Source organism: Geotrypetes seraphini, chromosome 2 (assembly GCF_902459505.1).
Source record: "Geotrypetes seraphini chromosome 2, aGeoSer1.1, whole genome shotgun sequence".
Taxonomy (NCBI): domain Eukaryota; kingdom Metazoa; phylum Chordata; class Amphibia; order Gymnophiona; family Dermophiidae; genus Geotrypetes; species Geotrypetes seraphini.
The window spans coordinates 384540051-384565125 of record NC_047085.1 but is presented as its reverse complement, the minus strand read 5'-3'; the positions used below and the strand labels follow the sequence as shown (position 1 = coordinate 384565125).

General features: G+C 43.4%; 1 protein-coding gene across 6 annotated transcripts in view; it reads right to left on the bottom strand.

Annotated features, from left to right (window-relative positions):
* Positions 1-25075, bottom strand: part of DAZL (deleted in azoospermia like) — a 322370-nt gene that overhangs the window by 246786 nt on the left and 50509 nt on the right. For all 6 annotated transcript variants that reach the window (XM_033930705.1, XM_033930704.1, XM_033930708.1 and 3 more), the window contains exons 2-3: positions 20123-20260; positions 19948-20039 (exon numbers count right to left, since the gene is read on the bottom strand). In XM_033930705.1, coding sequence (XP_033786596.1) covers positions 19948-20039; positions 20123-20260 — 230 coding nt within the window. The remainder of the gene's footprint in view (positions 1-19947; positions 20040-20122; positions 20261-25075) is intronic.

Here is a 25075-nt window from a genome sequence, read left to right as displayed (position 1 = left end):
CAGATGCATGGTATCCAGGTACTCCTTGGAGTAGCGGGAACCCGAGTCCAAGGTGATGTCGAGATCATCCGCCATCTGCCGCAGAAAAGATGAAAAAGACAGCTGGTCCGCCAACACAGGACAATGAGACGGACTTGATGAAGTCGAGGCCTCCTGATCCAAGGAGACATGGGATCTACAAGGAGAGAACGACCTGAAGGTATCCTCGAACTCAGGGCCCGGAGAAGGGGAGATATCCGACGATGAATACCCCACACGAGGAAGCTTCTTCTGAGGCGAGACTGTAGAATGCCTGGACGAATGCCTCGAAGAATGCCTGGAGCGGTGCCCCTCCCTTCGTCTCGAAGGAGATCTAGAACAACGACGCCCAGATGGCTCCGCAGAGGCCTCCAACGAATAGATGGGGCTGGAGGCCTTAGAGCGAAGAGGAGGATGGGCCGACGCCTCTCGAGCAGCATTCCATGGGTCGAGAGATGGCTTGGAAGGGAAGGGGCTCCGGAAGAAGTCCTCCTGACGACACCCAGGGCTTCGGCTACCCGGAGGCAAATCCCAATTGTCTTCGCCCGAGACGGGGATGGGTTCCAGAGGCGGCATCTCACTAAACGAAGCACGCCTCGATGAACTGGCGGCCAAACGCCGAGCCTCCTCGCCTAGCAGTGAGAGCGAGCGGCGAGTCGGAGGAGGAGGGGGCGGCTCACCCCCACGAGGAGGTTCCGCATGCCCATGCTGGATTGTGGCAATCAACCTGGGCCCCATGGTAGTCATGAGCTCGATGAATTGGGCTTCCAGGAGCGACTGCAGCGAAGCCGACAAGGGGGGAGCCGCAGCCGAAGTGGGACCCCCTGTACGGTCTTCGCGTTCCCGTGTGGTCGAGTGCTTAGCCTTAGAAGCCTTAGGCACCTTAAGAACCACCAGGGGAACGGTCTGAGGAGGTACCTGATCTGAGGAGACCGAAGAAGGCACCGGAACAGGAGGCAGGGTCGAAGCCGGAACGGAGACCGGCTTCAAAAGACCCGATGCAGCAGGAGTAGATGACGACTTCGCAGGCGAAGGCGAAGCGCTGGTCGAAGTCAAAGGTTCCTTGGAAGCTTCCATCGCGAACATCGACTCGTGCAGGAAACAGCGACGCTTGAAAGCACGTGCTGTTAGAGTGGAACAAGGCCGGCACGATTTCGGAAGATGTTGAGGCCCGAGACACTGTAAACAGTGTCGATGCGGGTCCATCAACAAAATCGCGCGCTGGCACTTGATACACTTTTTAAAACCGGTAATAGGCCGGGACATAGGCCGAAAAAGCTCCGCCGCTAGATCAAAGCAGCGGGGCCCCAGCCACGCGGCCGACCCGGTCGAATCTTCGAAAAAAAAATTTATTTTTTTTTTTTTAAAAATAAGAAAACGACAGAATAAAACACACGATTAAGAGAAATTAAACTCAAAACCGCGGCACTAGAAGGCAAGAACACGGGTTCACTCAGCGCAGAGAGTTGAAGCAAACTTCTCAGCTCCGCGGAAAGAAAAGAACCGAGGAGACACGCCTGGTGCATCGGGCGGGAAGGCACTCGCGCATGCGCGGTGCAGGCATCTCAAAACTTCTGAAGTTTCTTCAAGCAAGTATGCTTGTGAGACGTCCGCATCGGGGCTCTATCGGATGACTATCACCCACTAGTGAGAATACCTGCCTGCTTGTCCTGGGATAAAGCAATGTTACTTACCGTAACAGTTGTTATCCAGGGACAGCAGGCAGCTATTCTCACTAGTGGGTGATGTCATCCGACAGAGCCCCGATACGGACATCTTGAAAGCATGTCTTGCTTGAAGAAAATTAGAAGTTTCGAGATGCCCGCACCGCGCATGCGCCAGTGCCTTCCCGCCCGATGTACCGGGCGTGTCTCCTCAGTTCAGGTAGCTAGCCTGAGAAGCCAATCCAGGGGAGGTGGGTGGGACGTGAGAATAGCTGCCTGCTGTCCCTGGATAACAACTGTTACGGTAAGTAACATTGCTTTATCCCAGGACAAGCAGGCAGGTATTCTCACTAGTGGGTGACCTCCAAGCTAACCCCAATGGGATGGTGGGAGAGTTGGCAACTTAAGAGAACAAATTTTGTAATACAGTTTGGCCAAACTGTCCATCCCGTCTGGAGAAAGTATCCAGACAATAATGAGAGGTGAAGGTATGAACCGAGGACCAAGTGGCAGCCTTACAAATCTCCTCAATCGGTGTCGATCTGAGGAAGGCTACAGAGGCTGCCATTGCTCTGACCTTGTGGGCTGTGACCTTACAGGGAAGGGATAATCCAGCCTGGGCATAGCAGGAAGAGATACAAGCCGCCATCCAGTTAGAGATGGTGCGCTTCGATACAGGTCGTCCCAACTTGTTTGGATCAAAGGAGACGAAAAGTTGAGGTGCAGTTCTGTGTGGCTTTGTGCGATCCAAGTAGAAAGCCAGAGCACGTTTACAGTCCAGAGTGTGCAAAGCAGATTCCCCAGGATGAGAATGAGGCTTTGGAAAAAACACTGGAAGCACGATGGATTGATTGATGTGAAATTCAGAGACCACTTTAGGTAAGAATTTTGGATGAGTACGGAGAACCACCTTGTCATGATGGAATACAGTGAAGGGTGGATCTGCCACTAGGGCCTGAAGCTCACTGACTCGGCGAGCTGACGTGAGGGCCACCAGGAAAACCACCTTCCAGGTGAGATACTTAAGAGGAGCCGTTTTGAGAGGTTCAAACGGAGGCTTCATAAGATGAGACAGGACCACATTGAGATCCCAAACCACAGGAGGAGGTTTGATAGGAGGATTGACATGAAAAAGTCCTTTCATAAATTTGGAAACCACAGGATGAGCAGACAAAGGTTTCCCCTGAAGAGGCTGATGGAAAGCCGCAATAGCACTCAGGTGGACTCGTATAGAGGTAGACTTGAGACCAGACTGGGACAGGTGTAGAAGATAGTCCAATACAGACGATAGAGAAGCTTTCTGAGGTTCTGTAGCATTGGAAATACACCAGGTCGAGAATCTCGTCCATTTTTGGGAATAGCATTGTCGAGTAGCAGGCTTCCTGGAAGCCTCCAAGACCTCCCTCACAGCTTGAGAGAACTGGTGAGGGGTTATGTTGAAAGGAACCAAGCTGTCAGGTGGAGAGACTGCAGGTTGGGATGAAGCAGTGAACCTTGATGTTGAGTAAGCAGTGAAGGAAACACTGGAAGAAGTATTGGCTCCCTGCTGCTGAGTTGAAGTAGAAGGGAGAACCAAGGTTGTCTGGGCCACCGAGGAGCAATCAGGATCATGGTGGAGGGGCGTGGCTTGGACACGCATGAAGGAGGTCGGTTAGCAGAAGAGCTCCATATAAAAAGTCCTTGAAAGAATAAAAAAGTCGCAAAAATTTGAAGAATTAAGATTAAATTTATGATAAAAATAAACTCGATGGCGTCAGGAAAGCAAAATAAAAACGACTTCGCAGTCTCTGGAAGCAGCAAGAGAGCAAAGCCCGAACAAGAGACAGGATCCAAAACCGCAGATCCAGAAGTAATGAAAGAACTTAAAGAAATCAAACAAATGCTTTCAATTCTCACAAAAAAAGTTACAGAATTAACAGATGATGTTTCAACATTAAATAAAAAGATGGATCTAATCGAATTAAAATCTAACGATTTAGAAGAAAGAATGATAACTGTTGAAGAAGAAATTTTAAACACAAAAACTGAAAAAAAGAAAATTGAAACACTTACTAAAGAACTGGAGGATTACTCGAATCGTGAGAGAAGAAGCAATGTTCGTCTGATAGGTTTACCGGAAGGAGCAGAAAAGGGGAATCCGGTGACCTTTATAGAAAACTTATTACCAAAACTACTTCCTCTACAAACTAAATATCCCATAGAGATTGAAAGAGCACATAGAGTGCCAACAAAGAGATCAGAAAAGCATCAAGGACCGAGGCCACTGATATTTAAACTACTACGCCACCAACAGGTCATGGAAATTTTTCATCTTGCAAAACAGAATAAAGGTTTACAATATCAAGATGCCCGTATTCACTTTGTCCCGGATTTTGCAAAAAGCACAGCAATTAAAAGAAAGAAACTGCTGGATTTGAGACCACAACTACGTGAACTGGGAGCAAAATTTGGTCTTGTATACCCAGCAAATATGAAAGTAACCATAGCAAACAAAACTTTAACCTTTGATAATCCTGAAGAGCTACAAAAATATATACTAAACCAGGAAATGCCAATGTCATCTTAATTTTCTTTATTTTATTATAATGAATGTCAAGTTTGAATGTCTTATAATATAAACAGGTAGGGGAAATGATATGTATTAAGAAGAGCTAATATCACCTTGTATTTTTTGAAATTATTGATTGAATATAATAAGTATTTAGCAGATGAAAAACGGTATAGAATGTTTTTGACTGTTCAAAAAATTCCTACATTCTAGAATGGAATGATTCTTTAAATGATAAATTAACATATAAGTATACAAGATCTTAGATAAAAGTAATATAGTTTTTAAACAAGGAAGAATATAATATTTATTAGATAATAAATAAGAACTTGAATATAAAAACGAGATATAAGCCCTTAATTGGTTTTAGAAAGTTAATAAATAAATTAACTATTGATATTAATAATAATAAATGCTGTAATGAGCAGATCCTAAATACTATTATGTGATTGAATCATGGTCCAGAGCTTTCTTCCTATGGAATGTATGTAAGAATGAATGAAGATCTATGTATGTATATATAACCCACTTCTCAGAAGACAATACAGGAAGAATAAACCTATTAAAAATCCTTTCTCTGATTTAATGGAACTACAAATCCCAGAAGTCCTTGCAAAAGGAAATACATGTAAAGAATAACTCTTAAAACCGGATGAACTATGAACAAATATGAATAAATAAACTACTAGACTTGACAATAAAAGATAAAGGATTACATCGGATGAAAGATCACAAAATAAACTAAAATTAGATCGTCGCTGGAACCGGAACTTATTCGGAATTAACAAACTATTGAAAAGAAATGAATAATACTCTGGATATAAAAAATACGAAGAAGAAGAAAGGAAGAAAAAATAATATTTACTTGGATGAATAAGATAATGGAATGACACATCTTTAACTTTGATATATCTTAAAAATGAAACTAAGAAGTATGTTATATGAATGAGGTATGACTCTGTATAATGAAGGAAGGAAGCTCTGGAACGGGAAAAAAAAAAAAAATCACATAGTACAAGTAGCACACATATGTGAAACATTGTTTATTTTCCAAAGAAATGAAACATCTCATTATATAATATATAAGTTTAAAAGAATTATAAGGATCTAGAATATATTCATAAACTTATATATTACTTAAAAATATTATAAAGAAATAGAATTAGAAAATATAAAGGTGATATATGAATTTAAAAAAAAAAAAAAAAATTTACAATATTTTTCATATTATTTGAATTAATAAGATATACTAATAGTTATAAAATATGAAAATGATACAGAAAATAATATTTGAAAAGATTAAATTTAACATTGGGGAAAAAAAAAAAAAAAAAGGCAAAATGTTTAAATATTATATGGATTGTTAATGTTATTTAGTAATATATGATATATTTGTGACTTATATCTGAATCTTAACAGGAAATGGACTTTTGTGGAGTGTTTTGATACCTGACCTAAGATGCGTGTTGCCAAGCATACACAGATAATATTGGGGGGGAAGGGAGGGGAGGGAGGGAAGAGGGGAAGAAAGAGAATGGGGAAAATATATTATTACAATGTGTGGATATCTGAAAATAATAATCATATGATTTCATGTCAAATTTTAATTACAAAAGTAAATGGATATTAAAATTTTTTCAATTAATGTCAATGGCTTAAATCATCCTATAAAAAGAAAAAAATTATTAGGTTTTCTCCATAAGCAAAACGCAGATATTTATTTCCTACAAGAGACACACCTTTCGGACACTGAATCTAGGAAGCTAACAGAAGGATGGATATCAAAATGTTTTTATTCACCGGCAATAGGGAAGAAAGCAGGGGTAGCGATAATAATAAATAAGAAATGCAAAGCTGATTTTAAATTAATAAATTCTGACTCTTCAGGAAGATGGATACATATTAAAATGGATCTGGGAAATACAACCCTGGATTTATTTAATCTTTATGCTCCTAATTCGAACCAAATGGAGTTTTTTAATCAAATTCAACAGATATTACTACCACTGGCTACTTCTAACTTAGTAGTAGCTGGAGATTTCAATGCTGTAATGGATCCAATTGTGGACAAGAAACCAAGTAAAATCATAAAATCTTTAGGATTAGATAATTTAATACAATCTTGTAATTTAATAGATATATGGCGTATCCTTCATTTTAATGATCGGGAATATTCTTTTTGTTCTCAGGTCCATAAATCTTTCTCAAGAATTGATTATATTTTTGTAACTAATAACATAGCGCAGCCTGTATCAAAAGCAGTTATAGATCCCATTATAATTTCAGATCATGCTGGTGTGTGGATTAACCTTAAGAATTATAATATTGATCAATTTAATTCAATATGGAGATTTAATAATGATTTATTAGCAGATTCGAAATTCTTAGAAGATCTTAAAGTAAAAATGCAAGAATTCTTTCAACTTAATTCTTCAGATGACATTAATATAGAAATTTTATGGGATGCTTTTAAAGCAACAATGAGAGGAAATATTATTTCTTATTCAGCTTTTATTAAAAAACAACTTAAAAAACAATATGAAGATATGGAAAAACAAATTAAATTATTAGAAAATAAATTAATTAAAAAATGGGAAAACAATACATTACAAGAGTTGTTAAAAGTAAAAGTTAAATATAATGAGATTTCTTCTCAATATGTGAGAAAAGACATTTTCAATAAACAAGTACAATATTATGGCAATTCAAATAAAGCGGGAAAATTATTAGCAAATTTTCTTAAAGCAAAGAAAAGAAAATCTAAGATTATTGCAATAAAAGATATACAAGGTAACACACATACCAGCACAAAAGATATTATAACACAATTTCTTGATTTTTATAAAGAATTATACACTTCCAATTCTTATAAAAATAAAGAACAAGAAGGATTAACATTCTTAAATTCCTTTCTTGGACCTAATATTCCGGATCATATAAAAGGAAGTTTAGAAGATCCTATATCTTTAAAAGAAATAGAAACAGCATTGAAGTTTCTTAGAGTTGGATCCGCTCCAGGTGGAGATGGGTATACTGTTGAATTTTATAAATCATTTCAAAATATCATTTTACCACATCTGTTAAATTTATATCAATATCAAATAAAGAATGAAAATATTTCAGGTACTATGGCAGAATCGATAATTATAGTCTTACCAAAACCAAACAAAGATCCTACTCTGGTTTCAAATTACAGGCCTATTTCGTTATTAAATGTGGATAATAAATTAATGGCTAAAGTATTAGCACTTAGATTGGCAAAAGCTCTTCCTTTCATTATAGATGTACATCAAACAGGATTTATTGCTAAAAGACATTCATCAAATAATACTAGACTAGCATTCCACTCATTAAATTTAGCAAAAAATATAAATGATCCAGCTTTTCTAATATCTTTAGATGCAGAAAAAGCTTTTGATAGAGTGGAATGGAATTTTATGTATCAAGCTTTACAATGGTTTGGTATAGGCTCCGGTTTTATTAAAATGATCCAGACATTGTATAGCTCTCCTGGTGCAAGATTATATATTAATAATAATTTATCAACTAGATTTAATTTGCATAGGGGAGTTAGACAAGGATGCCCTTTGTCTCCATTACTTTTTGATATTGTCTTAGAACCTTTATTAATTGCAATAAATAAGACTAAGGAGATAAAGGGAATCACGTTTTCCAACTGGGAATTTAAACTTTCTGCATATGCAGATGATATTTTATTATATTTAAGAGAACCGGATACTACTATTCCATGTATACTTAATTTATTAGAGAAATTCGGCACTTTTTCTGGATATAAAATTAATTGGAGCAAATCTGAAGTCCTCCCAATTAATGTTCATTGTACGAAAGGACTATTTGACCCATATTCATTTATTTGGAAAGAAGATGGAATAAAATACTTAGGAATTATGATCAAAAATACAATAGAAGACACAGTCAAAGAGAATGAAAAACTTTTATTGAAAAAAATAACAGAAATGTGTGAGCAATGGAATCCATTACATCTTTCTTGGTGGGGAAGAATTCAAACAATTAAAATGATGGTATTGCCTGTGGTTTGTTATCAAATGAGTATGATACCAATATTTTTTCAGGGGTCATTTTATAAAAAACTTAACAATATTCTTACAAAATTTGTTTGGTTTGGGAAAAGACCAAGAATCGCTTTAGTATCATTACAAAGACCAATTGTGGAAGGGGGGGTAAATTTTCCAAATTTTTATAGGTATCATCAAGCCTATATTTTAAGACAGGGTATGTATTGGATCCTCCCAGATCTCATGGAAAATGTACCAGATTGGCTGTATTTAGAATGGCAGCTCCTGTTCCCTTTATATCCAGAACATCTAATTACCATAACAATGCCTAGGAGATATAAAGATAACAGAATCTTTTTAGATACTTGGAAAACATTGAGATACATAAGTAACCTATCACCAGAACCAATAGCTAAATCTCTAAATCAATCAATATGGGTAAACTCCAGGATCAGAATTGGCGGATTTAAAATCGTCTGGAAACAATGGATAAATGCAGGAATAAGAACATTGAATGATGTCATATCAGAAGGTTCCTTGCTTAGTTTTTCACAATTGCAAAATAAATTTGGACTAAATAAAACACAATATTTTAAATGGATGCAATTGAAGCAAGCCATTCAGGTAGGGTTCCCTGAATGGAAAGATCTTAATACCCAATATAGTTTGCAAGTTTTATGTTTCCAGGCGGATTTCTTGGGACACCAAGCCGCAAAATGGTATAAATTAATATATGGATTTCTAAATAAAAAAAAGAAAACTGGACTTAGGGATATTTGGAGCATTGAGATTGGACAGACAATTTCTGCATCTCAATGGCCAAGATTCTGGTCCTGGAGATTAAGATTAACAAAGTCAGCATCTATGAGTCAAACATGGATATTTTTATTACATAGAGTGTTATGGACCCCGACGCGCTTGCAAAAAATAGATAATACTAGATCTAATAGATGCTGGCATTGTAAAATAGAAGTAGGGACATTAGATCATTTAATTTTTTTTTGTCCTTGCATAAAAGCCTATTGGAATTTAATTTGGCCCCAAATTAACATATTACTAGAAAATCATATTGGTCTCTCATATGATACCATATTATTTGGTACTGCAATGAGAACACAAAGTCCAATATCAGCAAACAATAACAAATTGCTTTTAATATTGACAGGAGGGAGTCACGTGATGACGTGAGCCGGCGTGCACGCAGCTCAGCCAGCTCCGGAGCTCGTTCCCCGCATTTGCCGCGAAACGGGACGAACGGCGAAAATACACTTAAAACAAAACTCGGCGCTTCTAGTGGAGAAGTATATGGACAGATTTCTTATACAACCGCAACAAATCATGTCCACTAAATCGGCCAAGAAAGACAAGGAGAGAGGCAAACCTGCGGAGGACAAAATGGCGGAAGCAGCATGCGGGGTCCTGAGACAATTCACGCCAGAGACGCTGGCGGAGCTGAAAAGTATAGTCACCCAGGCATTATCCCCCAGCATGGAGCAACTGTCTGCCCAACTTACAAAACTCGAAGGAATAATGGAGGACCACTCAGCGAGGGTGACTGAGCTGGAGGAACGAGTGTCTGCAGTGGAAGATGAAACCCACAGTGTAACGTCTGACCTGGCCAGCCTGAAAACACAGATAGACCAACAACAAGCTAAGTTGGAGGACCTAGAAAATAGGTCTCGTAGGGGGAACTTAAGATTTATGGGGTTCCCAGAGACAATTGCAGATTCATCTCTTATAAATGTGTTGGAAACATGGCTAGCTAGTGAAATGCAAATGCCTGCTAACATAGGCCCAGTGCGCTTTGAAAGGGTACACCGCGTGGGACCAAGACCAGGAACTGATCAAAGACCAAGGGTGGTAATTGGAAAATTGCATAACTACAGGCACAAAATGGAGATACTTAAAGAATTTCGCCTAAAAAGGGAGTCCTTGAATTATGAATCCATACCCATTCGAATTGGACAAGATTATTCTGTTGCCTTGACAGAAAAGAGGAAAGTATTTTACCCTCTGTGCAGGAAGTTGGCTGATCTTAAATACCGATTCCTTTTTCTGTATCCAGCTATACTGAAAATCCAATTGGAAGGCAAATGGCATGTGTTTGAATCAGACGTACTGGCAGGGGAATTCATAAATAGGCTGGGGAATACAGGACCTTCAACAACTTGACTAATGGAAAGCTCACCAGAACTCTATATGATATCTCACTGTATAACTATGCATTTGCTGTTTCTCCCATACTGATTCTTTTTCAGCTTACTAAATGAGGGGGACGAGTTTCCAAGCATCAGAGACGTGCTCTGCCTTCCTGTATCCTAGTGCTACAGGATGGGTCTCTGTATTGGGGGGGAAGTTCAGGAACAGGGGATTCAGGGGAAGGTGGGGGGGATATTGGTAAGGGAGGGGAAGAATACACATGTTGATTGTTATGTATTGTTAGATTCATCCTCTTATGTAGTATATCAAAGAGAATTCATCGCATTGTGCGGGTTCAGGAAAGGACTGAGCACTGAGGATCCCTCAGGTGTAGGCTGGGCGCCTGGGGTTCTCCTGTTAATAATGTTGCGTTATGCATGTACCTCAGGTTATGATGAGCGGTAGGACGCTTAGAATATTGTCCTGGAATGTAGGGGGAATAACATCACCTATGAAAAGGACTAAGATCCTTGCCAGATTGAAACATCACAAGGCAGATCTTGCTTGTATTCAGGAAACCCGGCTGACTGTGACCGAACATGCCAAATTACAACGAGGGTGGGTGGGACAGATTTGTTCGGCCTCCTCTCCTAATAAACATGCAGGAGTGGCACTACTGGTGCGTAGAGGATTTCAAGGGAAGGTTGAACAAATATATGCTGACCCTATGGGGAGATCTTTGCTTTGTAGGGTGACCACACCAGATCAGAAATTTCACCTTCTGATGGTATATGGCCCTAATCAGTATGATCATAAATTTTTCCAAGGTTTGGTTAAACTAGGCCAACATGACCCAACAATATCATTGCTACTTTTGGGGGATTTTAATCAGGTCATGGACCCGGTGCAGGACCGTACTGGACCGGGAATGACTCATTCTTCAGCACCACACAGGGGCATACCTTATTTGTGTGACGCCCTAGACTTGGTGGACCCCTGGAGGTTATTGCACCCTCGAGAGAAAGATTTTACACATCAATCTCGGGCCCACCAATCTTTTTCCAGAATAGATTACATATTAGCGTCAACTTCCTTCTTTTCTCATGTTGAGACAGCTGAAATTGGTCCTCTCTCTATATCTGACCACTGTCCGATATGGTTGGATCTGTTTACTGGGATATCTCAGAATTTGGGAGGGTGGCGGTTCCCTTCTTATTTAATTGATAATCAAGAATTCAAAAATTATTTAATGGAAAAATGGGAAGATTATCTTCGCTTTAATGCTCAACATAGAGACACACCCCTTCTGTTTTGGGAGGCGGCCAAATCAGTCCTTAGAGGAGATATTATATCATATGTAGTGGCCCACAGAAAGAGGTTGGCACAGGGCATCATACATTTAGAACGGCAATGCTTACTTCTTAAAAAACGACACCTAGCACATCCGACGCCCCGCTCAAATGAACAATTGACATCAGCACAGATTGCACTGAACGCTTTGATTCATGAACGCACAAAAAAACATCTCTACTTCCTACAACACAAATACTATAGATACGGGAACAAACAGGGCAGATTGCTTGCCTCTCTAACTAAGTTGAGACGGCCAGATAGGTATATTTCTTGTCTACATATGCCGGATGGCACGAAAGTGACGAAAACAGGGGAAATATCGGAAAAATTCTTTAGTTATTATAAAAGATTTTACTCCTCGGTAGAGGATGTTGGGGGACCAGACTCTGTGGATTTTCTGGAGGATGCGGGGATGCCCAAATTGACATCCACTATGCGGGACACACTAAATAGACCTATCCAGGGGAAGGAAATACAACTAGCGATAAAACAACTAAAAAATAGAACATCCCCGGGCCCGGATGGGTTTACTCCGGAGTTTTACAAACTCCTCATATCGCAATTATGTGGACCATTAGAGGCGTATTATCACGCAGCAGACGAGGGGGGAACGTTTCCGGAGGGATCCAATCATGCATACATTACACTAATTCCGAAACCTGGGAAACGAGAAACGGATATAGAATCATACAGACCAATATCCCTACTAAATGTAGACATTAAAATTTTAGATAAAGTATTGTCCAATAGGTTGGCGACACTGCTTCCCCAATTGATTGTCCCAGAGCAGGTAGGCTTTGTAAAGCAACGACATTCGGTCCTAAATGTTCGGAGATTATTGACGGCTGTACACAGAGCTCAACTAGAGGGACAGGAGGGAATATTAGTAAGCCTAGACGCGGCTAAAGCCTTTGACAAGGTTAACTGGAAATACCTATTTTCAGTGTTAACATATATGGGAATTACAGGTTGGTTTTCCGACATGATTAGGTTATTATACACATCACCCACAGCTAGCATATTGGTAAACGGGACACGGACTCCCCCGTTCCCGATTGCACGGGGAACGAGGCAGGGTAGTCCTCTCTCCCCTTTGTTATTCTTGCTATATTTAGACCCATTTCTGAGAACACTGCAGAAGGATGATGGCTTGCAGGGCCTCCCGGAAGGGAACTCTCAATTATGCGTACTAGCGTATGCTGATGACATGCTACTGACATTGGCGGACCCCCAGGCCTCTCTGACCAGAGCTTTAGCGATACTGGATGAATTTAGTCTATATTCAGGAATGGTTCTCAATTTGCAAAAATCATTGGTACTTCCTTTATCCCGAGATGTCCCAAATAATTGGAGGGGACCGTTTCCATTGCAATGGGCAACCACGTCACTGTCTTATTTAGGAATACACATACCTATGAATCTAGCTAGTTTATATTCCTTGAATGTCCTACCGCTCATCACTATTACGAGACAGAAATTGTCAATTTGGAGGGACTTTCCTATATCGTTAATGGGTAAAATTGCATTATACAACATGGTGTTGCTTCCCAAGTGGCTATATATATTTCAAATGCTCCCACTCTTGTTGTCCTCTAAACATGAGAAAGTAATTAGGAAATGTTTAGCATCATACTTGTGGAATGGTAAAAAGGCAAGAATTTCCCTGTCTATTCTGATGTTGCCAAAACAGCAGGGAGGATTGGGACTGCATAACCTCCGAATGTTTTCTCAGGCGTGCCAAATGCGCCACTTGAATGACTGGTTCAGAGGGACGAGTCATTTTTCGGCTACTCCTGCGGAACTGGCATTATGCTACCCATACCACTTCAGCTACTTATTGCACACCTTACGTATTCCAGGGGGACCACCACCAGTTGGCAAACTATTATATCAACCGCTGCGTCAGGTGTGGAGGCGTTTATGCAGACAATTAAAGATAAATCCTACAGCCACAGCATATTTGCCATTTATAGATAACAATGATTTTCAACCTGGGACCTCGAGATTTCCTACTTCGGTGTGGAGAACTTCTCACCTACAATATATTTCACAGGTGATAACAGCACAGGGACTGGTGCCATCATTCACTGTTATGATGGCTGAATATAACTGGACTTCTAGGGACTGGTTAGCTTATGCACAGATGACATCTTATGTTAAATCACTACCACCGGCAGGACTTACAAGTCATAGTCAGGAAGTTATCTCGGAAGCGCTATGCCTGACGGCCCAGACTCATATCCCATTGAAATTCCATTTACGTTTTTTGAGAGAGAGTTTGGAGCCCATTTCCTACGACAACTATGCAGCCCGTTGGTCAGGGGATATACATTGTGAGGTGACTGGACAGCATATCCAACAGGGTCTTCAAGCAATCTTTAAAATAACGGGACAAGTGACCCTTATTGAATTGAATTATAAATTCTACCTACGACTCTATAGAGCACCGACATATCTATATCGTGCTAAAATCAGTGCGACGGACACGTGTGCTAAATGTGCCCAACCAGGAGCTTCTTTGGGACACCAATTTTGGACTTGCCCCCTGGTACAGGGCTTCTGGAAACAATTACAACAACACATCGCTTCCATGTGGCACCATGGCTATGTTAATTGTCCTGAACTGTTATTCTCAATGGACTCCATTCCTCGGTTCTCACCGAAGGGATTTCGAGGTTTTATGACCCGAACATTCCTTTTGGGTAAGAAAACAATATTACACTGTTGGATAACATCAGATCCGCCGACAGTATCACTCTGGAGAATCTTGATGCTTCGTCAAGCATCAATGGAGCGATTATCCTTGACTTCATTGGATACCCCCACAGGACGAACATTTAGTTCTATTTGGGAACCTTTCTGGTTAACACTGACTCATAAAGCTCGCAGTAACCTATTGAACCCGTAATAATTGAACTGATGGAGGATGGAATCTTGTTCGTTTAGGAGGTTGGGGGGGGGGGGAAGAGGGCAGGGAGGGGGAGGAGGGGGACTCTACTTGTTTGGAATGATATTTACTGTTAACTTTGTTAAAACCAATAAACATATTTCAACATAATATTGACAGGAGTTGCCATGCAGCAAATCACACAAAATTGGAAGGATTATACCAAGCTAAATTATACATTCTGGTGGAACTCGGTGTGTCACATATACAAAATGGAGAAAATATTGGCATTACAACAAGGAAATATAAAAAATTTTAAGAAAATATGGGATCCATTGACAAAATATTCTAAAGATCAGATATCTTAACACATTGATAATAATAATATAGGGTTAGGGAGGGAAATATAGAAATTAATATGAGGAAAAATGAAAAAACAAATAACAGGGGAAAAGGATTCAATATATATGATATGATATTGTACATACAACTATAATTATTATAAACTAAATATTATGCTATTTATTTATTGTAAGAATGAAAATTTTATAAATAAAAATTAAAAAAAAAAAAAAAAAACAGGATCATGGTGGCATGGACTGATCTTAACTTGACCAGAGTCTTCTGAATGAGAGGAAAGGGAGGAAACGCATAAAGGAAGCGATTCCCCCACTCCAGTAGAAAGGCGTCTGCCTCGAGGCGGAGAGGAGTGTAGATCCTGGAGCAAAACTGAGGCAGTTTGAAGTTGTGGGGCGCTGCAAAGAGGTCTATCTGAGGCGTTCCCCACTGAGCGAAGATCTGATGAAGGGGTTTGGAATGGAGCGTCCATTCGTGAGGTTGGAGAAGACGACTCAATTTGTCTGCCAAGACGTTGTCCTTCCCCTGAATGTAGACAGCTCTGAGGAAGGTGTTGTGGCGAACCGCCCAATCCCAGACTCGAAGAGCTTCCTGACAAAGAGGGGCCAAGCACGTGCCCCCTTGTTTGTTGACATAATACATGGCGACCTGATTGTCTGTGCGAATAAGGACCACCATGTCGTGAAGGAGATGCTGAAAAGCTTGGAGAGCATTGAAGATGGCCCTGAGCTCCAGAAGATTGATTTGATGGAGTCGTTCCGTAGTGGTCCAGAACCCCTGGGTTCGCAGACCATCCAGGTGGGCCCCCCAGGCATAGTTCGATGAATCGGTCGTGAGAACTTTCTGATGGGGAAGAGAGTGAAACAGCAAACCTCTGGATAGATTCGAAGAGGTCATCCACCAGAGAAGAGACTGCCGTAGAGCAGGAGTGACGACAATGTGACGGGACAACGGGTCGGACACCTGAGTCCACTGAGATGCCAGGGTCCATTGAGGAATTCTGAGATGTAGTCTGGCAAAAGGCGTCACATGAACTGTAGAGGCCATGTGGCCCAAGAGGACCATCATGTGTCTCGCCGAAATGGACGGGCGAGAAGACACCGACTGGCAGAGTAGAAGGAGAGCATCCATGCGTTGAGGAGGAAGGAATGCTCGAAGTTGAATGGTATCCAGAACAGCCCCGATAAAGGGGAGAGACTGAGTGGGCTGAAGATGTGATTTGGGGAAGTTGATCTCGAAGCCCAGACTCTGCAGAAAAGAAATTGTAGTCAAGGTCGCCGAAATGACCTCTGGAGCCGACGGTGCCTTGATGAGCCAGTCGTCGAGGTAAGGAAATACCTGGAGACCCATGTTCCGGAGTGCAGCGGCCACCACCACCAGACACTTCGTGAAGACTCTGGGAGACGAGGAAAGGCCGAATGGAAGCACTCGATACTGCAGATGTAGATGTCCCACCCGAAATCTGAGAAACTTGCGGGAGGCCGGATGTATCGGGATGTGAGTGTAGGCCTCCTTGAGATCCAGAGAGCATAACCAATCGTTCTGCTCGAGTAGGGGGTAGAGAGAGGCAAGGGTCAGCATGCGGAACCGCTCCTTGACCAAAAACTTGTGGAGGACTCGAAGGTCCAAAATGGGACGCAGATCGCCCGTCTTCTTCGGAACCAAGAAATACCGGGAGTAGAACCCCTGGTTTTGCTGATCTACTGGCACCGGCTCGACGGCTCGAAGCCGAAGCAGAGCCTGCGCCTCCTGTAGAAGAAGAGCGGTCTGCATCGAGTTGGAAGGATACTCTCTTGGAGGGTGGTCCGGGGGGACCCGTTGGAAATGAAGAGAGTATCCCTCTCTTACGATGGTAAGGACCCAAAGGTCCGAGGTGATCGACTCCCATTGATGATAAAAATGGTGGAGTCGACCCCCGATGGGAAAAACAAGGGAAGACAGAACGTCGGTTATGCTCCCTGGAAGAGAGTCAAAAGGGCTGAGTGGCCTTGGGTGCAGCCGGCATCTGAGGCTTCTGCTGAGACTTCTGTGGAGGCTGCCTCTTCGCAGGCTGTCTCGCTAGGGGAGCCTGTCTGGGTTGATAACGCCTCTGGTAGATTTGAGGCGGTCTAGATGGACGAGACTGTTGAGGCTTAGGCTTAGGACGCAGAATGGATTGAAAAGACTTCTCGTGGTCCGAAAGCTTTTTAGTGACAGTCTCGATAGACTCATTGAATAGATCCGCTCCCGCACAAGGCACATTAGCCAATCTGTCTTGGAGGTTCGGATCCATATCAATAGTGCGAAGCCAGGCCAGGCGACGCATGGCGACTGAGCAGGCCGCAGCACGTGCCGAGAGCTCGAAGGCATCGTAGGAGGATTGCATCAGCTGCAGCCGCAACTGGGACAGGGTTGCCACCACCTCCTCAAACTGGAAACGAGCTTCAGCATCGATGAAAGGGACGAACTTGCGGAGGACCGGCAAGAAGAAATCCAAATAGGAAGAGAAGAAAAAATTGTAATTGAGCACTCGAGTCGCCATCATCGAATTTTGGTAAACTCGTCTACCAAACTTGTCCATCGTTCTCCCCTCCCTGCCCGGAGGCACAGAAGCGTAGACCTGGGAAGGGTGAGAACGCTTGAGAGAAGACTCGACCAGAAGAGACTGATGAGAAAGTTGAGCTCCCTCAAACCCCTTGTGGTGAACGATGCGGTATCGAGCATCCAGCTTACTGGGAACCGCAGGGATAGAATACGGTGTCTCAAAACAGCGCATGAAAGTCTGGTCCAGCAATTTATGCAAAGGAAGCCGAAGAGTCTCCGCCGGAGGGTGAGGCAAATGCATCGTATCCAAATACTCTTTAGAATATTTAGATCCAGTATCCAAAGTCACATCTAAGTCATCCGCCATCTGTCGGAGAAAAGATGAGAAAGACAATTGGTCCGCCAAGGCCGGCCGCCGAGACGGACTAGACGAAGTGGAAGCCTCCGGGTCTAGGGAGAGCTGAGACCGGCATGGAGAATAAGAGGTAGATGGTTCCTCATACTCTGGTCCCTCCGGTTGGGAAACATCGGACGATGAGTATCCCAAACGTTGCATCTTTTTCTGTGGGGACACTTCCGAATGACGTGAGGAGTGTCGAGATGAATGACGAGAACGATGCCCCTCCCGGTGCCGGGATGGGGAGCGAGAACTTCTGTGCATCGCACGATCCCCCGAAGCCTCTAAGGAATGGATGGGGCTCGAAGCGGTGGATCGCAGAGGTGGCAAGGACGCGGACTCACGCAGCGCCACCCAAGTCTGGTATGGAGTGCGGAAGAACTCTTCCTGCGATGCAGTATGCCCAGGACTCCGAATATCAGGGACCGTCCCAGCGCCCTGTTGCCGTGGAGGAGTAATGGGCTCTAAAGGTGGCATATCAGGAAGGGAAGCCCTCCTGGAGGCATCCGCCGCCCTCCGCCGATCCCCCTCGTCGAGCAGCGAGATCGAACGGCGAGGGGGAGGGGGCGGACCGCCCTCAGGGACCGGTGCTCGGACTTCACCCTGAATGTTGGCGATAAGCCGGGGTCCCATAGTTTGCATAAGCTCGACAAACTGAGCTTCCAGCAGGGATCGAAGCGAAGCCGATATGGAGGGATCCGCACCGAAAGGGGGTCCTCCTGCACGGTCTTCGCGCTCCTTCGCGGCCAAGTGCTTCTGCTTAGTAGCTTTGGGCACCTTGATGACCACGGGAGGGACAGTGGAAGGCGGTACCTGAACCGAAGAGACAGAGGCAGGCGCCGCAGCGGAACTGGAAGCCGCAGCCGGTGTAAACGATGCTGGCTTCACGATGCTGGATGCGGAAGTCGTCGATGCAGGTTTCGAGCGGACTGGCGAAACCTCAGCAGATGTAGAAGCAGACAGATCCTTGGCAGTCTCCATCTTGAACATCGACTCCCAAAGTAAGCAACGCTGCTTGAACGAGCGCGCAGTGAGCGTGGAACAAGGCCTGCACGATTTCGGAATGTGGTCCGGACCAAGACACTGGAGGCAGCGTCGATGCGGGTCCGTCAACGAAATCGCACGCTGGCACTTGCTGCACTTTTTAAAACCGGTGATTGGCCGTGACATAGGCCGGAAAATCGACGCTGCAATGTCGAAAGAGGTAGGCCGCAGCCACGAGGCCGGGCCGGCCGAACCGCCGGAAGAAATAATTTTGAACTTTTTTTTTTTTTAAATAAAGTAAAGTAAAGTGAATTCAAAGAAATAAACCAAAACGCGGGTTAAAGAAGGCAAAGAAAAACTGAAATTCAGTCAGCGCAGATTGAAGATAACTTCTCAGCTCCGCGGAAAGAAAAGAACTGAGGAGACACGCCCGGTACATCGGGCGGGAAGGCACTGGCGCATGCGCGGTGCGGGCATCTCGAAACTTCTAAGTTTCTTCAAGCAAGACATGCTTTCAAGATGTCCGTATCGGGGCTCTGTCGGATGACATCACCCACTAGTGAGAATACCTGCCTGCTTGTCCTGGGATAATATCAGATACAAAGACAAAATGGACTAACATGGCACAGAAGGACTAAGGGTAAACTACAATAAGATTGGGTTTTGTTCCAGCAGTTAGGAGCCTCACAAGAGCTCCCAACTTTCTGCACTGCCCTACTCAAGCTTGGGAGAGCTAGAATCATAGCTGGGAAGCTACAGTTGTGCAATTTTGATGCAGTCAAGTGTGGACTGGATAGCAGCAGTTGGACCAGGTACTGACTGGCCTGTGGGTCAATAAGTTGGACACGCCAGTTCTAGGTGCACAACTCAATTTCAAATATTGGGCATGTCAGTAAAAATGAACAATGATACAAATAAATTACTGATCTAAATTCATCATTCTAAAATTTGCTACATTTTATTGAAATAAGGGAAGATTTTCTCTTAGCATATTATGCTTATATTTCTATTAAATTGTCAATTGTTTTTATTCTACTCACCCTTTAGATACACCAGTTCTATCAGTGATTATTTTAACTTCTTTCACTGCACCAAATCGTGCAAAGAAATCCCCTATTTCCATTTCATCCATCTGAAACAGAAAAACTTCTATTTAAGTATCTTGAGAGCACAACTTACAAACAGATGTATGCAGGACAATTTAAAATCACTCACCCTTATATCAATTCCACCAACAAAAACAGTATTAGGCATGATTTTCCCTTCGGGTAAAACATATCCCTGGCTGGTTGTTGCTGAGTGAGAGTCATCTTCTCTTGTGATTATACTCTGAGATTCTGGAACTGCAGAAGACTGAAAATTCAATGAGCTTGTTAGAGGAAAATTGAAGTAATACATAATACAACTACTTACCATATATATTTGAATATAAATCCATTCAAATAAAATTTTGAGGTAACTCCCCCCCCCCAAAAAAAAGGGGGGTGGGTAGGTTGATTCAAATACAAACCAAACTCACAGCAGTCTTAGGCTACTGTGGAGTAGAGTAGAGGGGTGGCCTAGTGGTTACAGGTCAATCCCAGCTCCTTGAGACAGGTACCATAATTAGATTGTGATCCTGCCAGGACAGATAGTGAGAGTACTTAAGAGTAGTAGTGGAACCTTGGTTTACGAGCATAATTCGTTCCAGAAGCATGCTCGTAAACCAAAGCAAGTTTCCCCATAGGAACTAAAGGAAATGCACTTGATATGTTCTCACCCACCCCCACCCCCGAGGCCAGCGGCACTGCTCCACATTAACCCCCCCCCCCCCCCCGAGGCCACCGGCGCTGCTCCACATCCCCCCTCAGCGTTCCGGCATCCCCCCCACTCGCATCGCCCCCCCCCCCCCCCATGGTCTAGCATCCCCCACACACCCAAACACATTGGCTTTCTCCCATCTGGCACCGGCACCAACGCACAGGACATGCCGGTGCCCGAAGATCTGTTGTCTTCCTTTTGCTGGGCCTTGAGCATCTGTGCATGCTTAAGGCTCTCTAGCCTCACTCTCTCCAAGATTCTCGGATCTGAGAAATCTCGGAGAGAGTGAGACTAGAAGGCCTTGAGCATGCGCAGATGCTCAAGGCCCAGCAAAAAGAAGACAGCAGATTTTCGGGCACCGGCATGTCCTGTGCATTGGTGCTGGTACCAGATGGGAATAAGCCAATGTGTTTGGGTGGGTAGGTGCGTGGGGGATGCCAGATCAAGGGCCCCCGCTCGTAAATCGAGACAAGCTCGGTTTCTGAGGTGCCGATTTTGCAAATGTTTTGCTCATCTTGCAAAACACTCACAAACCGGTGCACTCGTAAACCGTGGTTTGAATGTACTTGATTACTATTCAATGTATTGTAAACTACTTTGGGTGAACCTTCACAAAAAGGCAGATAATTAAGCCAAATAAACTTGTGTCAGACATTTTCAGTAGAGACTGCATAGAAGATCACTATTGCCCTGGCTCACTACTGGATCAGCAGGGCTTAAGGTAGATCCTGGGAGAGGCCTGTGATGGGTTTGAGAGGGGGAGGACTTGAATATAAACCGAGACCCCCATTTTTTGGACCATTTTTTTTGTCCAAAATCTAAGTTTATATTAAAGTATATGCAGTACTAATGTTTATCCATACCTTTAATTGTTACATTTGGTCTTAACTTCTAATTTTCTTTCCTTAGTCTGGACTGGTCTACCACAGATTATCAGGTTATACTCCCCAACTAGCAGAGAAGTATGAAAACATCCAGTGATATCACAAGCACAAAGTGGTATAGCCCAGTGGTTTCCAACCCTGGCAGCCGGCCAGAGGCAAAGCTGTGACTGGGTTGCTTGCAGCCAGCCCCGCAAGGGCTGCTTCACATCCTGTAGATAGATGGTATGGCAGAAGAAAAGCCCAGGTGGGGCCGGCCGCAAGCAGCCCATTCACAGCACTGCCTCTACCAACCAGCTGCATGCAATAAACAAAGTCTGTTCTTCTCTGTAACTTAGAAAACAAGAATTAGAACAATTCAACATAAGCAATCAGAAAACAACCATAGAGGGGAAAAAAAACCTGCTTTGTGCAACTGGCACGAATTTTAAAGGAGCCAGAGGCTGAATACACTTACTCATACTGGATTTCTTGCCATTTAGCCATCTGATTGACAGAAGAACTCCAGGCCTAGAACCCAAATATTTGAGGCAGAAAAGCAAGCGATACAGACTAGACCAGTGTTCTTCAACCGCTGGTCCGCTGACCGTCTGTAGACATTTCCTGCCAGACCACAGGCCAGCACATGCATCGGACTTGAGACAGTGTTCTTCAACCAACAGTCCGCAGTGCGATCGATGCAGTGTTATCTTCGTGCCAGCTCCCTCTTCCTCACTGCCGCCCCTCCATGCCGCTCAGCCAGTTGGAAAGCTCAGGTGGAACACGCTACACATTTTAAAATTTTCCTTTGGCACTGCCATTTTTCTTTCTTTCTGTGCTGGGCCGGAGCAGCAGAGGATCCCCTCAGGGGAGCGCACTCTGCCCCTACACGCCGTTCCAGCCGCTGAGCTAGTTGGTAGTAGTGCTGCCCGATTCGAATCGGTTCACTTCAGGTGAATCGATTCGAATCGATTCAAAATAAACAAAAAAAAAATCGGCTTCCCGATTCGGGTGACCCTCCAAGTTTCAAGATTATTTTGAATTTAATGGTTCGCTTATTAAGACTAAGCGAATTACATAATAATTACCCCCTCTCCCCCTAAAGCAGGAGCGGCAGCGCTGCTCTTGCTGGCCGGCCACTGCCGCACCTGTTTTAGAAGGCGAGGGGGGAGCCTCAGCCGGTTAGTGCTGCTGTCCGGTTCCCCCCCCCCCCCCGGTGGCATCCAGCTTCCCCCCCCCTGGCATCTCGCTTCCCCCACCCCCCGGCATCTCACTCCCCCCCCCCCCCTTGGCCTCCCCACACCGGCGTTTACCTTAACGAAGTAGCCTGCAGCAAGATCGCAATGCCAGCGATCTTTGCACTGCTTCGGAGCTGTTTCCTCCGCCGCAGTCCCGTCCCTCCTCTGACATCAGAAGAGGGGCAGGACCGTGGCGGAGGAAACTGCCCCGAAGCAGTGCAAAGATCGCTGGCATCGCAATCTTGCTGCAGGCTGCTTCATTAAGGTAAACGCCAGTGCGGGGAGGCCAGGGGAGTGAACAATCCCTCGGGGTGGGGGAGACAGGCCTTCAGTACACGGAGGGAGGGAGAGAAGAGTTCAAAGGGGTTCAAAGGGGTTCAAAGAGACGTGCATATGCCGGACTTTGGGGGGGAAGAAATAATGGGTCTGAAAATAGAGGAGAGGGAGAGAGATGATGGACCTTGGAATGAAAGTTACAGAAAGGGAGAGATGATGGACCCTGGGGTGGTGGAAGGGGGGATAGATGCTGGATGAAAGGGTAGTTAAGAAAAGGTGGATCTGTGGAGGGAGACGAAAAAAAGGAAAAATGCCAGGCCTCCTGGAGAGGGAAGGGAAACAGAAAGGGAGGAGAGGGATGGCAGATGAATGGTTAGCACAGAGAAAGAAGAAAGGAGGAGACCCTGGCAAGCAAGTTATTAGAAGACAACCAGAGCCTGGGACCAACAAGATCTGAATAATGATCAGACAACAAAAGGTAGAAAAATTAATTTCATTTTCTGTTTTGTGATTACAATATGTCAGATTTGAAACGTGTATCCTGCCAGAGCTGGTGTTAGACTGCAAACGTGAGCTAGGATTTAACAGAGAGAGGAAAAGTAATTTTTGTTTGTTTATTTTGTTTACACCACAGCGCCAGTGTGGTTAGAAGGCAAAGGGGGTGAAGAGGCTATAAAATAAACCCACCAGGATGTTTGAAAAAAAAAACAAAACAAAAAAAAAACAACAACAAAGAAACACCCAATTGGGCAGGAAAATCGAATCAAATCGAAAAACCAATTCAATAGGCTGAATCGAATCAAAATTTTTTTTCCTGAATCGGGCAGCACTAGTTGGTAGGCTCTGTGGGAACACGCTACACAATTTAAAATTTTCCTTTGGCACTGCCATTTTTATTTCTTTCTGTGCCAGGCCAGAGCAGCAGAGGATTCCTTCGGGCGTGGGAGCGCACTCCGCCCCTCCACACTGCTCAGCCAACTGGAAGGCTCAGTGGGAACACACTAGGGTCATTCCATGTCAAGTGGAGCAATACTGAAAACCACCCACGCTCGACCCCCTAGAAATCCAACCAAATTTTAGGAGGTTTTATCTAGGATCTCAAATGAAACTCTGCAAAAATTTTTGGATCTATCTCAATTTGGTCAGGAATCAGGGGTGGTTGAACAAAAGCAATTGATCCACTCCCATGCCTCGTGTGACCAAAAACTCCAAATTTGCTTAAGCACTGCAGAAGAAGGAAACTACCTAGGAGTCTCAAATTTTGCAGTTTGGTACAACACCTTGGGGCAAGTTTCTGTGCTAAGTTTGAAATCTTTTGCGAACGTGCTTCCATTTCTACAGGTCAGCAAAGTAGGCAAAAAAAATTTACGAATGAAAATTTTTGGCAGTTTGGCTCCTTACTGCTGCTGGTAGGTAAGTCAGCTGAGGGTACAACTTTACCAGCAGACATGTACCATGAGGTACTTCCAAGATTTGCAATATGAGCTTTTACAGTCAAGTGAAGCTGAAGATATGACCATACAAAAAATATGGCTTTTATGCATTTATGCAAATTTTCACTGTTTTTCAGATTCAAATATCTCTAAATGTGTAGTTTTTTGTTTTGGGTTTTTTTTGGGGGGGTGTATATCATTTGAAAAAGCATGTTTTTTTGCTACAGAAGCTATCCTGTTTCATCTTGGAACTGATCATTCTTTGATGAGAATTGATGGTTTAAAGATTGTGAGCCCACCGGGACAGATAGGGAAAATGCTTGAGTATCTGATTGTAAAAACCGCTTAGATAACCTTGATAGGCGGTATATAAAAAAAATCCTAATAAACTTGAAACATTACTTGCTTGTGTAAATATGTTATGTTGAAGGGTTATTGGCACTTCATTGTGAATGTGCAGTGGACATATATTGATCTGAAAACTCATAACCAAGCTTTGCCAGCCACAAGTACTTGTCTCGTACTATGCTCAGCATTTGACAAACTTACTGTGCACTTTTG